At 36.5% G+C, this 16,603-nt stretch overlaps 1 protein-coding gene across 1 annotated transcript; it reads left to right on the top strand.

Annotated features, from left to right (window-relative positions):
• The first annotated feature begins 6,126 nt into the window (after positions 1-6,126).
• On the top strand, positions 6,127-15,785 carry LOC582092 (glutathione S-transferase theta-1). Its single transcript, XM_782063.5, has 5 exons — positions 6,127-6,356; positions 12,107-12,194; positions 13,409-13,565; positions 14,300-14,452; positions 15,473-15,785. Exons 1-5 carry the CDS (start codon positions 6,245-6,247, stop codon positions 15,620-15,622), a joined length of 660 nt encoding a protein of 219 aa, XP_787156.2. The 5' UTR covers positions 6,127-6,244; the 3' UTR covers positions 15,623-15,785.
• Positions 15,786-16,603: the final 818 nt, after the last annotated feature.

Below are 16,603 nucleotides of genomic sequence, written 5' to 3'. Positions count from 1 at the left end.
GAACGTCGGAGCGTCTTTCAAAGTGGGGGACGGGACCAATTAAAAAGGGCACTTTCTGGAAAAAGGGCACCTAGAAAGGGAAATCTCAAAGCGAAATTATACAGTTTGTTAGACATTGGTATATACCCCTACATTGTGACTACATCAACTGGGATGCTTTCAATATTTGTTTATATTTATACATCATACAAGATATTGTTTAAGCAGCATACTTAACAGTTGTGTGTGATGGTCTGAATATTTATATGTCAGCGAGGAAAATTTGAAAGATTTGTGAGTCGCAGTGCGAAATATTACATCTTATAAAGAGAAAAAAACTCAATCCTAATAGGGTTTTACTCACATTCTCATAACGGAAGACTGACAAGACCATTGATGACTGACATAATAGTCATCTATAAATGCGAGTGAGTGTAGCGAGCGAGCTACTGGAGAAATTGCCCTGAGTCACTTTAAATTAGGGGCACGTTTAAAAAGGGAAGAAAATGGGAAACTTATCGAAAGGGATAAGCCAGCTATTATAAAATAAAAGGAACACGTTTTAAAGTACAAAGGGTAATATCAGAGGTGAAAATGGTGCACTTCTTATACCGAAAAGAGACACTGACCAGATATGAAAATGGGTACTTATGAGAATGAAAAGAGACACCTTTAATAGGTGAAAAGGAGGCATTTATGAGAAGGGGAAGGAGCTCATTTTTTCATGGGGACACTTATCATAAAAAAGGGGCACTTATTACATTGGAAAAGGGGCACACGTGAGAATAAAAGGTACGCTAATCGGAGTTAAAATGGGTATTTATTAAAAGGGGAAAAGACACTTCCTTCCTACAAAGGGCACTTGTCAAAGTAAAAGGAGCACCTCTCAAATTTGAATTGGGTCATTATCAGAGGTGAAGGAGGCACTTATCAAAATTGAAAAGGGGCACTTAATATAGATTAAAAAGGGCACTTAGAGAATTAAAAATGGACACATATTGCAAAGGAAATGGAGACTCGTCGAAGGAAAAGGGGCACAGGTCAAAATATAAGTGACACTTTTCATTGAGAGAAAAGTAATATGGGCACCTTTTTAGGTAAAATGGGCCCTTTTCCTATGTAAAAAGGGGCATTTCTTACGAAGTTATAGGGGCAATTTTCTTATATAAGAAGCGGTAATTTTGGGGTACTTGAAAAAGCCTGTGGCTCTGAGGCTGGCTTTATCATGGGAAATGCTTGAGCTACATAAATTTTGCTATGTTCGCCGACACCGTGGTTCCATCTCGATGTCATCGTACTTGAATTCGATAGCTACACGATGGCATTCCGAGGGCTTCACATGTTGCCTTCTGAAAACAATCGGGCAGCTTCAAGTTTCCTTCGTATTGTCTACGTTAGGCGATAAATAACCGGTGGAACCGATGATCACACGAAGTAAAGACGAAGATGACACGATTTGACAAGATACCCTCACGATGGCCTTATGAAGGGCAACACGGACACACGAATTCAACACGAAAATGACCCTTCGCAAGGTCTTGTCTTGTGTGGTCCGATGTCTTTACGAATTTTAACATTTCCTTCATCGTGTGTCCATCTTATGTAAACAAATCAGCTCGAGGAAACCCTCGAAAAAAATAGGCTCTCCCAAAGCCGCCAGTGCTCCTAACAACTCGAAGCTGGTCAGGAAGTTGATACCACAAGACAAGCACAGCCGTTGAAAAAGCACGAAAGCCATACGTTTCGGGTGATGTGGTCGATAACTCTATGCAGAAAAGTTTTCGTTGAATGTTTCGGTAGGAAAGCATGTTGTTCAATATTGATGAGATTGTGTTTAAGAAGATAACGTAGCAGTTGTTCCTGAATTTCTTTTTCTATTATTTAAGGGATATGCCTTCAATACAACAGAGATGGGAAGGTTGTTTGTTTCTTCATTCCTTGAACCTTTTCCCTTTTAAATTGGAGTTGTCCCAGCCAATTTCCAGTCTTCTGGTACATCTCCACATTGTATGCCTGAATTAAATATATCTATACAGTGCAACCCAGAAAAAAACCGAAACCGAGAATTATCGATGTTTGATCATAACTTAATCACGATTATAATTAATAAATGACACATATTTGTAGAGCTCAGATTCTCTTCTTTCATTTGATGCAACTTATATGATGCATAGTTCACGCATGAGTGATAAAAAGCAATTTGAAGGAAAGAAGCAAAAAAGTCATTTGGCGGGCGGTATCTGAATTTCGAAGGAAAATTTACATTTCTAGAAAGTTTAGTTTCCGTACTTTCATATGACACCTCAATCAGGAAAAATGATCCAGGAATAACAAAGTTCTGTTAATTTAAAGTGATGCTTGCATTTCTATACTTTGATTAAATGAATTCGTTTTCACTGGCTGCCTGCCGTAGCAACAAACGGAATTGACAAAAGACTTAACTCCGTTTCGTTGACGATCAGACGAAAGACTTCATGCATGGCTGATTGTCAATGAAACGGAGTTAAGTCTTTTGTCAATACTGCTTGTTGCTACGGCATGCAGTCAGTGAACTTTGTATTATCTTTAACATATTCACAATGATCATCATGAGATTTCATTGAGTACGCTTTACTCTTCAAATAATCTTGTTTGTAAATGAGCTTAATAATTAAGTAATCCAAGAGCAATATCGATCTTTACCCGTACTTCTTTAAAAGGTACATAATCATCACTTATTTTCAAGAAAGTTTCTTTCCAGGATGTCCATGCCAAAGTAAAAGGCTAAGAATTTTCATTAAACAATTTTAAAATATTATTGGTTTGAATAGCTTCAAGGAATCGGGCTTCATCGAAATCCTTGAAAGCCCAAAACCATCTCACTTGATGAATTGTTTGTGTATTCTTTAAATCAATGACAGTATGGACAGTATAGTGATCACTTAATGCTATTATTTAGTACGTCATTTAAAATATGTTTTTCAGGTATTGTGCTCAAAATGTGATGAATACAGGTTGCTGATATCGTAGTAAATTTCGTGGGCTTCGTGACCTGTTGGGTTAGTGGAAATATAATATCTAAGCTATGAATAGGGTAATATCATGAAGAGTTTCATTAATTGGTAAATCAATAATGATAAATCTAAATCGATTTTAGCAAGTTTGTAATCGACATTGACAACATCGAAATTCCCGAGCATAAGTAATTCCATATTTGTGTCATTTGCCTTCTCAACATTTTCTGTGATCTTCTCAAAATACTCAACATTTGAATCAGGAGGTCTATAAATACAACAAACAAGTAACTTAGCTAGTTTTAGCCCTTAATTTTCAAGCCATAATAATTCTAGGGAATTGTCATAAAGATCATTTCTCTGAATGCATGATAAAGTGCTTTTTACATACTGTATAGATACAAACACCACCATCTCGGCGACCATCATTTCTATCTCGCCGATAGAGGGAGTACCCATTTATTTTCAAAACTTCACTCGCACAAGAATGATTAAACCGGTTCTCAGATAGACATAATAAATCAAAGATCATAGTTTTCAACAAATAAAGAATTTCATCGCACATTGAGATGCGCTACTTTTAGTCTTTTTGCTTTGTGAGTGTTCAAGTTTTTAATTTGCTTTTTAGGAGAATGTTTCTTTAGTGCATCAATATCAGCACAGTCATTCATGGCCTGATTTTTAGTTGGTATATGTATTCTTGCCAAATTTACGTTTGTGTCCAGTTTCATGGCAAAAATAGGACTCAATCTCTTCTCCATAACGGCAGTTTTGGTGCTTGTTATTTGTTTCTCCACAGTAAAAACATCCGGTGTAGCAAGGGGGAATAATCAGCGTGCGCATAGCTCATTCTAGGAGGTTGCAGTTGCGGTCCTTTAGACATGTTTAAGGCAGTTTTGCTGACGCGGTTCTGCATTGCCATGGAGAAAGAATCCGGGGCAGATGGAAAGGGATGGCGAGTGGCGTAGGTGGAGGATACAGTACATGCGAATTATACCAAACAGAATTAGTCTTATGCACAGTATTTTAAAAAAAAATATCCTATTAGGCCTCACAGTAACGACGTCATTGTTTATCCACTGAATCATGGCTGTACGCAGCGGGGGATAGGGTACGTGGCCACCCCACATATACCAAAAAACACAAAGAAAATGCAATAAATTATCAATAATTCATTGCATTTTCCCCCCGTTCCCCAACAGGAACAATTTCTCTGTAGGGCCATGCATTATGGTTTAAGGCGTGCAATGGCCACACAGAGAATCTTTAATTCATTTTCTGGTCCCAAATAACATGATCTTACACTTTTTTTAAATAAATATTTGTGTGATGATTTTACACTTCTTAATATTCAACATTAAGTCATCTCTTTCAAGGTGGTCAACTATTTTTTTAAACTCACATTTAAGCGTATTCTTAACAAGGGCATTTTCTTTGCCTTGGCAAAATACTGCCGCATCAGCATCGTATAAACAGATTTTAGTATTTTCACAATAGGGCAAATTACAGAGGTCATTTATAAAAATGCACCGGAGATAAGACCCCTATCTTCCCCCTCAGTATTAAAGAAATCTTTCACATCACCCACCGCCGTTCCTGTTGAGTGAAGCGGTCGGAAGCCCGATTGCCTCTCACTGAGAAGACAATTATCATTGAGATTATCCTACAATAACAGAGTACTGCCTTTTCTAAAATCTAGAATGAAGGTAAAACCATTGCAAAAGAGAGATCTTTGTGTGTGGATACTCCCCGATTGAACCCGGGTCGCTTGAATGGGAGGCAAGTGCCCAATTAACAACATATCTCCGTTATATTTCCCTTACACGCAAAGCTGAAAACGAGCTTGGCAAAGTCGTAATTTCAACTTTGAGTTAAAAATCTCGACGTGATCCCGACATCTGATAGAAACAGAAAATATTTTACCTATAGCCCATATTCGTAGCTATAATATACCAACATGTGGGAGCGAATAAAGCAAAAACAAGCGAGATACTGCTCAAAGAACAATGCACGTAGATTCATGATGTGAACGAAATTCACCTTCCATAGGCGTGACACGCAAATTAAGAAAATTCTGACATGTCCCCTTTAATCGAATTTGTTTTTTTGATGACGTCATCGAAATCAAAATTGTGTAGTTGATCTTGTAGAAAATTGTCTAAGCTAAAACAACCAACTACAATCATCTATGAGTGAGATATTAGGGACTTTTCGATTTGCGTGGACGTGGACGTGGACGTGTGATTTCCTTTTAAGGCACTGGCAGTCAAGTGTGACGTCCTTTTAAGGCACTGACAGTGTCACACGTTGCAATCCAAGTTCGCGTCGTGCAAATCGAAAAGCCCCTACTGTCAAATGAAAAGGGTATAACAATTAGGACGACATTTTTTCAAAATCATTTCTTTTAGATCATTATGCAAAATAATTGACCCCCCAATTGTCTTCATAATTCTATTTTAACTTATAGGCTTTCAAAAAGAAACAAAATTGGGGCGTCTCCAGCCTTTCTGACGAGCTATGGCGGATTCGAGATAGGAATGTTTTACCCCTTTTTATTTTACATTGCCTTTGACGTGCGCACACATTTGAAAGTTTGACGCGCGCGTGTAGCATTATTGAAGGTCAAGAATGACTGTAAATAGTTGGAAATTGCCAAGAATCATTAGTGTCAGAAAGACAAACCATGCAACAAAAAACGGCGTTTCTATGTTCTGTACGTGCTGCACGCGCGCATAATATGCGTATTGGCGCTTACGCGCAGACAATTAAACAAAAAACCACTTGAAATATTTTGAAACATAATCTTATTTGATAAAAAAAAAAAAAAAAGGATTTTTAGCATTTTAAATTTTGACGCGCGCGGATTTTGTTGTTCAGAAACGATGTATGAATGAAATATGGCCTATATTAGAAATTCACAAAATGGCGCCAAGATGACGTCACACATCAGTAATAACACAACAATCTCCTAGTAACCATGCATATACCACATGACATGAGAGTATTCATAACTTGCTTACTATTTGTCCTTGGATTGCCCTTTAAAAGAGAGAAACAGCGTCCCTCCCTTCGGCATTGTGCCCACTTGTACGCTTTTATTGCGTAATCGTCCCATTGTCCACATGCATGGAGCTCGCACAAACACTCTGCTCTCACCGTCAGCATAGATATCGACTGCCGTGTCATTGTATTTGTCAGCAGTCGACAGGTAAGGATCGAAACCACACCTTCCGAGTTAGAACCAGGTCAAAGTCACAGAATTCAAGGCCACCATGACCATCGAGCTGTACGTTGATCTGAGATCCCAGCCATGCCGTGCTGTGGTCATCTTTCTCAAGCTGACGGGTATTCCACATGAGCTTAAATACATCGACATCTTTGCGGGTATGCTTTTTCGTTGTGATTGGTTTATTATGAATGAGTGGCTACGAATACTACGGAACCCCGAAAGGGACATGAACAAATTATCAAAAGAATGTATACTTCACGTCCCGGAAGGAACATAAACAAAAAGGGAGATTTGATTTTTTTTCTCTAATTTTATAGTTTTTTTTAATTCAATTTTTTTTCTCGAATTTAATTTTTTTTCCTTTAAATTTTAAAGTTTAATTTTTTTGCGAATTTTTAAAGGTGTTTTTTCTAATTTTATTGTGAAATTAAGATATTGTTAATCATATATATTGATTTGTTTTCTATTTCTTGTATTTTGTATGGTACAATTAACATAACAAGTTGTATAATTTGATTGAGAATCAATAGTGATGTCTTCGCCTTATCCATTGAGTAAATAACCACACAAATGGACAGTCATGTATTAACTCTTGTTAGATATATCAACCTCAATTGAGGTTGATTACGCAGATCATGAGTAAAGCTGATTAAATACCATCTAGATAAAGGAAAAATCGTAGGGAAAATGGTCCCATTAATCCCTCAACATGTTAGTATACTTCAGTAAATAGCCCTCTTTCAAGTAGATACTTGAAAATGTAAATCCAATAGTCCAAACTATTTTTTCCTCAAGAAACTCCACCAACTTTCTATTCTCTGATTGGCAGTACTAGCACCTGCCAGATACACTCTTTCAGTCTGCATGCTGCGAAGCACTTCTTGAAGCACCTGAATGTAACGATAGTCTACACGGACAAGAAATGGGCGTCCTTCGCTCTCCTTCAAAGCTTCCCGAAAGTATCATGCAATAATTGGAGGATATACATTAGGCCATATTATTTTACGTTTTACAAATCCATTGTTACAACCGCTGATGCACAGTCCACATGGTTGCAATTTGTCATAGCCGTCTATGTGCCAAATAAAGTTGGGTCCTTAGGCATAATATGCATGTTTTCTTTGGCGTCTGCCTTTCCTCATTTAAACTCCTTCAGGATCAAGTTCTTCAAAAATTAATCTAAGCGAGTCTAGGGGCCGTTCCTAGAAACCGTCATAACTCTAACTTCTTGACTATCCCATTGAAAATGAATTTGAAGACCTGAAGTAGATTGCAAAAATGTCTGCGTTTCAGATTTAAACGCTTCAACGTTTTAGATGCCTTTGGCTTATCACGTTAATTCTACCTTTTTTGGGAGATCCCCCCCCCCTGACGCTCAAGGAGGGTTGGGGTTGGGGGTGCAATTTGTTTAATTTTTCGAAGACTAAACAAAAGCGTCACTATACCCAAGCAGCATGTAATCACGGACCCAACACAAACCCTTTATATACCATTTTAATGTATATGGTGCCTCATAAAATACAAACAATTTGTATATGGTGATTGTATATGATGATTGTTTTAACTGACTGCTAAGAAAGCATGTATATGCTTATAGGTAAACAACCAGGGGAGCGTGTACCAATACCATTGTTGAAGGTTGATGAAATTACTGCGTATTGTTTTTATGAAATGTTACTTATTATATTCCTTCTACTGTACTAACCCTCTAACATGCAAACAATCCTCACAATTTTTCAAACCACAACGATATTTTTGCTTTCTTTGTAGGCGTCACTGTTCAACACCCTCTAACAGTAAATTCTCCCAACAAATTTTTGAATTTTCCCAACCTTTTTCCCATGAAAACAAGACGTAAAACAGACTTTTACAAAATCTGTCAACACTTACATGTTTGGAATGGTATATTCATATTCATAGCCAATTCATTCCTTTGTGACGATTTACATTCAACTCAAATTAAATTAAATAATAATAATAAAGTTGAGAGATCAGATCAGTTTTTCCAGATTGTAATCATTAATTATGGTCTGTTTTCACTTAAACTTTCATATTATCTGAATTGTATATCTAGCATTGCAGTCACTACCCTAGCAAAATTTCGTCTCATTTGAACAATGTTACCAAGTCTCCGAAGGACTAAATAATGAGAGTCAATGCCTTCCATAAGGGCACGTGCGTATTTACTGGGTTTTGAAGTTTCAACCCGGGACCCTCTTGTTTACGAGACCACTACCCCATCACTTTTATACAAATAATTATATTTCAATATTCGAAATACAAATTGCATACATTGCTTATTGACAGGTAGGACAAACATTGTGGCCCACCCTACCTAACAACACGTTACATACTGTATGTATATTTAGCGTTCTTACTATGAAAATGCAATTATTTCATTACATGTAAACAATATATTTGTATTTAATAGGCACTTCACAAAGACACATGCATTATATTTAGTTACATTAGAAAATGATCTATTGAATTAACTTATTTTACCTTGTATAAATTTGAACACCAATGCAATTCCAATGTCTCATCAAATTTTATGTAGAAGAAGTTACAGAGCATTAATACTTGCCCAGCATATGATAGTTCATAGAGTTAAGCTTGTAATGATTTTTCTTAAACCACTTCTTGTCTTTCCACCAGTTGATGAAAACAGAAGTCTACATCTATATTTAACCCAAAATAAACAAATACATGTCTATGACATCGATTAGGAAGCCATGACACCTCTCCTATTCTCCTGTTTTCAGACCTGGGCCCTGTCTTGTAAAGAGTTGCGATTGATCCAAATCAATCGCAAGTCCTCTAATCAGTCGCAAGTTTGCAATTCCTTATCTCTTATGTACATACAGTAGTTGCATTGATGTCAATTGCAAATAAGTTGCGATTAATTGAATTGAATTGAATTGAAATGAATTCGCATTTACATGTATTTCATTCTCGATTAAAAATTACATTGATACAAAAGATACAAAATTATTCATGAACAAATTTAGAAATGAAATGGGGAACTACATAAATAAAGCCCTTAGGCCTTGTACACGCATAGTTCCCAAAGCATTCATAACAAGCAAAGATTTCAAAAAAGAAGAAAAAAAAAACGAACAATTAAATAAAAAGAAACAAAAAACAAAAAACATATAACACAAATATAAACATAAAATAAGTAACTATACATATTTAAGATAAAGAAACTGCTTCAACTTTTTTTGAAGGAATTAATTTACTTGCAATCTGAAATATGTTTAGGAATGGAGTTCCAAATTACAGGGAAATTATGACGTACTGATTGTATTACCTTATTTGTTTTTACTGGCCATAAGTGAAAAGAATCTTTAAAACGGGTATTGTGGTTAATAATTAAAAACTCTTAATAAAACGGGGCACCGGTGTTTATTACATTTGTCATTCTTCTCATGCGGTGATTGTTTAACTATTATTCAATGTCATCAAATTAAATATTTAGTTCACCCGTAACGAATAATTTTAATGCGAATTGAATACAATCGTTGCTAGGTATTACAAATATTATGGCTTGTCCTACCTCACAACAAAGAATGTATGTTATTTGCATTCTTACAATTGAAATACAATTATTCGTAACAGGTGAAATAATTTATAACGAGCCACCTAATTAACAAAGATTGGAGGTGCTTTAAACTATGTAATTTCATTACGAAAATGACTTATTAATTGCAAACAAATATGGTTTCATTGGCCTACCAGGTATCGTGCAATATGCCAACGAAAAAATGACCGATTACTAAATGCAAACAAACATAGTTCCATCTGCGTACATGGTATCGTGCAAAATGCCAACTCATCGTGTCAACAATTAAATGCGTTAGCAACGACCCCCTTCCCCTACAGTAGTCCGCATACAATTGAATCAAAGATTTAGGTGGTCGATGTGTACAGGATCAATATTGTTATGCAATAAGTATACGAAAGGAATTGAAAAGGAAATTGCTTAGTCATGCAAGTGTGGCAGTTTCGAGCTACATGAATCATAGAAAGTTCAAAAGGCATATACATGATGATACATTATGAACACTTATACTCCAAAAAACATTCCTTGTTATATTTTCATTTTCTCGAAAAGGTAGGCCTATATCATTGAAAATAATGTTTATGTTTTTCAACTTAACCAAAATCTAATAAACTAAGGGCTCCGATTTTTTTTGCGAAGAAAACAAAAATTAGGAAACTAAAAGAAAAAGCCCGTGCATAAATCTTCCAGATGAGTTTTGTTTCTCTAACGGGGGAATAACAGTGTTATAGCACAACCCTCAGTGTTAATCGATGTTGATGAAGATGTGTACTTATGGGCATATTGGGACTCAAGTTTGTTTTCTCCTATTTATTTTGCTCAGCACCCCTTTCCTTCCTGATGTTTGCTGATCACTTACATGCCCAAGTCACACCGCCAACACAGTCCGGACTAACCGGATTTTCTCTGGTTTCGGTCTGTTGGATGTTACCAAGGTGGATTATTTTGGTCATCCCTATATTCTCTTTTCTTCTTTTCTTCTTAAACATCAATAAATAAAATCAATAACAAATTGAAGTTAAATACTCCCGGGAATATCTATGAGACGGTAAACTGTACACATGTGCTTTCCTCCTATTTTTCAGGGCCGGTCCCATGTCAAGAATCTGAAAAGAGTTTGATTAAAATAAATTGGTCTAAGTTTAGAAAATATGTGGGTTCCGAGAAATTAATGCTTAATATTCATTCTCATACATCGACTAGCATACGTTTGACAAAGACACAATTTCGATCGTTATCATCGATTGTCATAAAATCGTTGGTTTGTGCAACCACCTAAACCTTTTTTTTCTTCATTTGACCTCCTAATCTACTTCTGCGTAGTAAGAAATATTGCTAAGTCATTCGCAATTTCAATAAAACTAAACATTATCCTTTCACCCTTCTTAGTATGAAGTTTGAAGATCATTTTGTATTTCAAACCTGTCTTAGATGGGTCAGTAAGGACATGATCGGATTCTCTGTTCAGTGTCACTTAGACCGTCTTAACAACTAACTAACCAGCAATAGAACCCACTCGTTTCGTGTAAGCTCTTTTTCAAACACTGTCACTGTTCCTAAACGCCTATTGTGATTCTTGTAAAAGTTCCTTTGCATAACATCTTTGAGACAGGGGTGGATAGATGCTCATCCTGGAATGGGGGAAGCTGGGAGTGCTGTCAGATGTTATTCATTTTATGACTAGTAAACCCAATATTCTGTCCAGACAAAGTTTGATTTTTGTTGATATTTCTGTTTGTATCATTTATCAGTGTTGTTATTATTACTATCATTATTATTAGTAGGAAAAGTAGTAGTATTTGTTGTTATTGTTGTTGTTATTATTAGTATTATTATTGTTGTTGTTATTATCGTATTATTGTTGTTCTTGGTTTTATCCTTCTTCTTATCATCATTATCATTATTTCCAGCATCGTCATTGATTTATTTTGCGTCACCTTTTTCGTTAAAGTCCGGTAGACTTTTTTTTTATTGAGACACCCTTCAGTACCTCGATGTCATGGCTCAGTTCAGAGTTGGCATGCAATAAAGGGGAAATATACTCTGCCACCCGATCGAATAAGCCTACTCTTAAATCCCCTATTGTGTCTTAAACAGTCCAACACATGATACCAATGACAAGGAGGAATATATATTTAAATGTAAATGTGTTTACTTTTATTTTAGAGCGAGCACAAGAAACCCTAATACGGGGACAAGTTCCATCTCCAAACGGTTCCAGGGCTGAATGGAATGATCATACTCTTATGGATTATAGGTCGTTAATCCCCTATTGTGCCGTTAAGAATCCATTTGGGTAACATAATTATGTCAATGCCAAGGTGTTTATTTTCATTTTTTTAGGCGAGCACAAGAAGCCAGAGTTCGCGAACAACTTCCCACTCCAAACACTTCCAGGACTGAAAGATGGCGATTTCTACCTCGGTGAAATGTAAGAATTGTTTCTTATTTGCTTTTCCCTGTCATGCATGTGTTTTTTATGTGACAAAACAAAAGTACTGTATCATGAAAATTGGAGGAATATTGCAGAATTACAAGCGCTATAGGCCTAGAATTATCATCATTTCAAATGTATTATATATATATATATATAACAATTTTAACTCTTTCACATCGCACCGGGAGTAATAGTAGAAATAAGAGAAGAGTGTTATTCCAAGTTGTAGTACTAGCAGCAGTAGTAGTAGTAGTAATAGTAGTAGTGTATGTATTAATGGTGTAGTAGTAGAAGAAGGGGAGGTAGTAGTACGAGTTATGGTAGTGGTGGTAGTAGTAGTTGTAATAGCAATAGTAGTAGTGGGAGTATTAATGACGTAGTAGTAGAAGAATTGGAGGTAGTAGTACTAGTTGTGGTCAGGCGCGTACACAGGGGGGGGGGGGGGGGTTAAACCCCCCCTTTGGTAATTTTTTGTGTGTAAACCCCCCCCTAAATTTCTCTAAAACCCCCACCCTTTTGTTGTTGTTTTTTGTTTGTTTTTTAATAAAAAAATAATAAAAAAAAAAAAAAAAAATCCCCACGGTTGACCTAAAAAAGCTGACCTTACCCCCCCCTAATAATAGAAAAGGACCGCCTGGTTTTCTGCGTATTTTAACCAACACGAAAAAAGTCAACACTGGCATTGGCTTGAATAAAACGTAAAAGGTGATATTTCGTTTTTGTCAGCGGCTGGTTCAAATTATCGAATATTTGTGGGCGCACCACAAATATTAGAAATTGTTATCTTTGTGGATATTTTAGCCGTCTCTGAACCGATTTTGATCGAACGAAGATGATGTTGTCGTTTATATTGTATGTTCTTCAAATCTGACACTCAGTTTTTCATTTTTACACAAAATAATTATTATTATGTGTGGTGCCCTCTGCAACAAAACTCAATTATCCCTTTTACGATATTGTATGACCTTTTCAGTGATATCTCCCCTAGATTTGTTTGACTACACGTTCGCAGAGTCGCTATATTCCGTTCTTTGTTTCGTATTTTGACTTTTAATTTTTTCGCAGATTTGCCACATTTCGTTCTTAGTTTCGTGTTTTGAATATTTGTTTGCATAGTCGCTGAAATTTGTTTTATACTTGTTTTTGGCTATCCTTTTCGCATGATGGCCTTTTCCATTCTATAATTGTGTTGGCTAATCTTTTCGTAGGGTGGCTATATTCCATTACCTGATCAATACGCATGCCGACAAGATTGAGGATCATTGGTACCCTAAGGACCTGAAGTCCCGTGCACGTGTGGATGAGTACATCGCCTTTCATCATACAGGCACTAGGGGCAAGTGTATGGCACTCTTCGTGGCTGAGGTATGTACATCAAAACTATGTTGTGAAATGTGTCTTTGGCAAGTCAAATGGCCAATAGTTCATTGCCGATTCGTTGTCGGGAAAGAGGTTTTTTTTCGAGCGAAAGCTCTGCATATCGACTGCTGAATTTACTTTTTCGCAATAAACATTTGTTTTTATCGAATTATTGGGCATTTGAACTTTCATAACAGTCCTCATAGTGATGTTTTTTCTACTATACCATCTTGTATTCCCTTTTATTCCACTACCCTTGTCTCCTCCCATACCTCCTCCCTCTGTCTCTCTGTCTTTCTTTCTCTTTTTATGTCTCTCTATCTTCTTTCCGGTCCCTCTTTATCTATTTGTTCCTTCCCTTTTTCCTGTGTCTCTCTCTTCTCATTCTTCATGCTGAATATACTATGCAACTCAAGGTGATCTTCTTAAACAATGCGAGACGATAATACGAACTTCTCGGTGGTATAAGTACCAAGTTCGTCTATTTATACGGCTAACTAATTTGTTTTCCTTTTCCAGCAAAATCCCTTTTTTCAATCAACGTTTAAAAGCAATTGCTTTATCATTACTTCGCCCCGCCCCCTTTGCCTTCATTTGCCATATACGATGTTAATGAATGGAGACAATGAGGGATATCTTTTTTTGTTCTTTAAAACGTTTTTAACGAAAGTGTTTTGACACACTATAGAAATACAGCATATTAACCCCCAAAACTGTATTATTCTTTCCTTGGTTTTCAGGTATTTGCTCCTGTTCCGGATCAGGACAAAATCAAGACTGAGGCAGAGAATCTCAAGCAAGGTTTGGACAAGATCGAGAAGTGTTTCCTGAAAAATAAATACTTCCTCTGTGGCAAGCAGATATCTATCGGTGATATCATGGCTGTTTGTGAGGTAATGTTAACTTATGTAAAGTATAGGCCTTTTTAGGGGTGTCGTAGTCCAGTGGAAACGTCACCAGATTATGAATCACCAAGTTTCCGGTTCGAATACCGCCGCAGCACTAACGTCCTTTGAAAAGACGAAAATATACATTTGATACTCGCTACTCTCTACTCAGGTGTAATATATGGGTACATTGTGTCTTTATTAGGGCAGTTATGCGAAAAGCCAGGTTATAAGCAGTAGTATGTAGGCGCTTTGAGCATACCATGGGATGCATATGCCCGCCATAATTATTATTATTATTATTATTATTATTATTATTATTATTATTATTATTATTATTATTATTATTATTATTATTATTCTTATTATTATTATTATTATTATTATTATTATTATTATTAATATTATTATTATTATTATTATTATCATCATCATTATTGGCGTTATCAACATCATCAACTTACCTGTCAGCAAATTTGGAACTACGTGCAATTACTAGTCGGCAAGACGGATTTCCGAATTAGATTATCGAATGTTTTCTACTCGACATTTTTTCGCAAATTATTTTGTGAAGAGCTTCTCATTGCATAAATCGAATTGTTTTAGCACATAATTCATTCAAAAAGTGATAACCAATGACTGCATCGAATATGTGTACGAGCCAAAGTTTGCCAGTTTTGGGGAGGGGGGGGGGGGCTGAAATGACCTAACCTATCAATTTTCAACCTCTAATCTGTATTATAATAATTTTGTCATGAAAAAAATACTAGATCTGAATTTGTAATTCATTGGTAGCGGTTGCCTAAATATAAGGGGATGGGTGCCTAGTGTCCGGCTGCGGTTGAAATGGTTTATTTCAAGTATTCGGCCCCCACACTCTCCCGCCCTCCTCGTACGCCTGTAATAACAGACCTGTCAGAAACCCACCTTTGGCATAGGATTCATAATCGTGTTTTTGTTTTGGTATTTGTAATTTGTCATATAACATCTTTTTCTTTTCTTCTTTTGTTTGAACTATTTTTACAGTTCGCGCAGTTCACCGTCCAAAATCGGGACATCTTTAAAGACAACCTCCAGATTAAGGGGTACATGAATAGAGTGAAGGCGTGTCTCCAGCCAGCTTTCGATGAGGTCAATGTTAAGTTATGTGATTGGAGAGATTCGCTCGCGAAGTAGACCTTCCGGAGATTGAGGTCATGACACGTTCTGCTTCTGAAAACAAATCCTCATTACGTACTGCCACCATTAAAGATTCTATGTCCCTTTTGCAGCCAACATCAAATTATGTAGAACTTTGCAGGAATTATGAATATGTCATGTATGTCCTATCTGTTTAATTTAAACATTAGTAGTTTCCTAGTATTCAAATTATGCAAGGAAACCTGTTTACCTTCTAGACTTCGCTGCCAGACACTATTGAGTGACTGACTGACATCTTTTTTTCTTTGGTAATAAAATAGCTAAAATGAGCTGTAACAGGTACATACGCACTTTGTCTACATCAATAACCTATTACTTGTAAAGGCCAAAATTAAACTGATTGAATCTTTGTGCAGCACAACACGTACAACCATTCGGTAAAAGGGTCTGAAAATCAGACTATTACTTAGATGATTGCAATCACTTAAGTCGATTCGACAACTAATGGTCCTTATTTTTCCAAAAAAACCCATTGGAATTGAACCTTTTGGCTCAGTCAGTAGAGTGTCCGCCTCACAAAAGGGAGGTCGTGGGTTCGAACCCCGGCCGCGTCATACCAAAAGACGTTAAAAGACGGGAGTTGCTGCTACCTTGTTTGGCGTTCAACAACAAGGAGTAAAGCAACGTCGATCTGGCGCTGCTTAAGGCTGCCGGGCTCACGATCAATTGGGCAAAAAGAATTTCCAATTTCGGTTTAACTTAATACAATTTGGAGTGGACTTTAAAAGATTATTATTATTCTTATTTTCATTTGTTTGGCCTGCAAATGGGACATAGAACCTTCAAGACCCGTTTCATTTTTATAAATGGCGAAGTTCCAAAGCTAAGCCCACTGTAAAGGCTCATTCAAATATGACACGGGATTTGTTAAGTGTAGAAGAATGGCAACTACGCGCAACAAAAGACTTGCGCGTATCCACTGAACTATGTGTTAAAACATGCAGAAAAGTGACGCGT

The sequence above is a fragment of the Strongylocentrotus purpuratus genome, unplaced genomic scaffold (assembly GCF_000002235.5).
Source record: "Strongylocentrotus purpuratus isolate Spur 01 unplaced genomic scaffold, Spur_5.0 spur5_scaffold_2, whole genome shotgun sequence".
NCBI lineage: Eukaryota > Metazoa > Echinodermata > Echinoidea > Camarodonta > Strongylocentrotidae > Strongylocentrotus > Strongylocentrotus purpuratus.
Note: the sequence above shows the minus strand (reverse complement) of the source record. Positions and strands in the feature narration are given on the sequence as shown.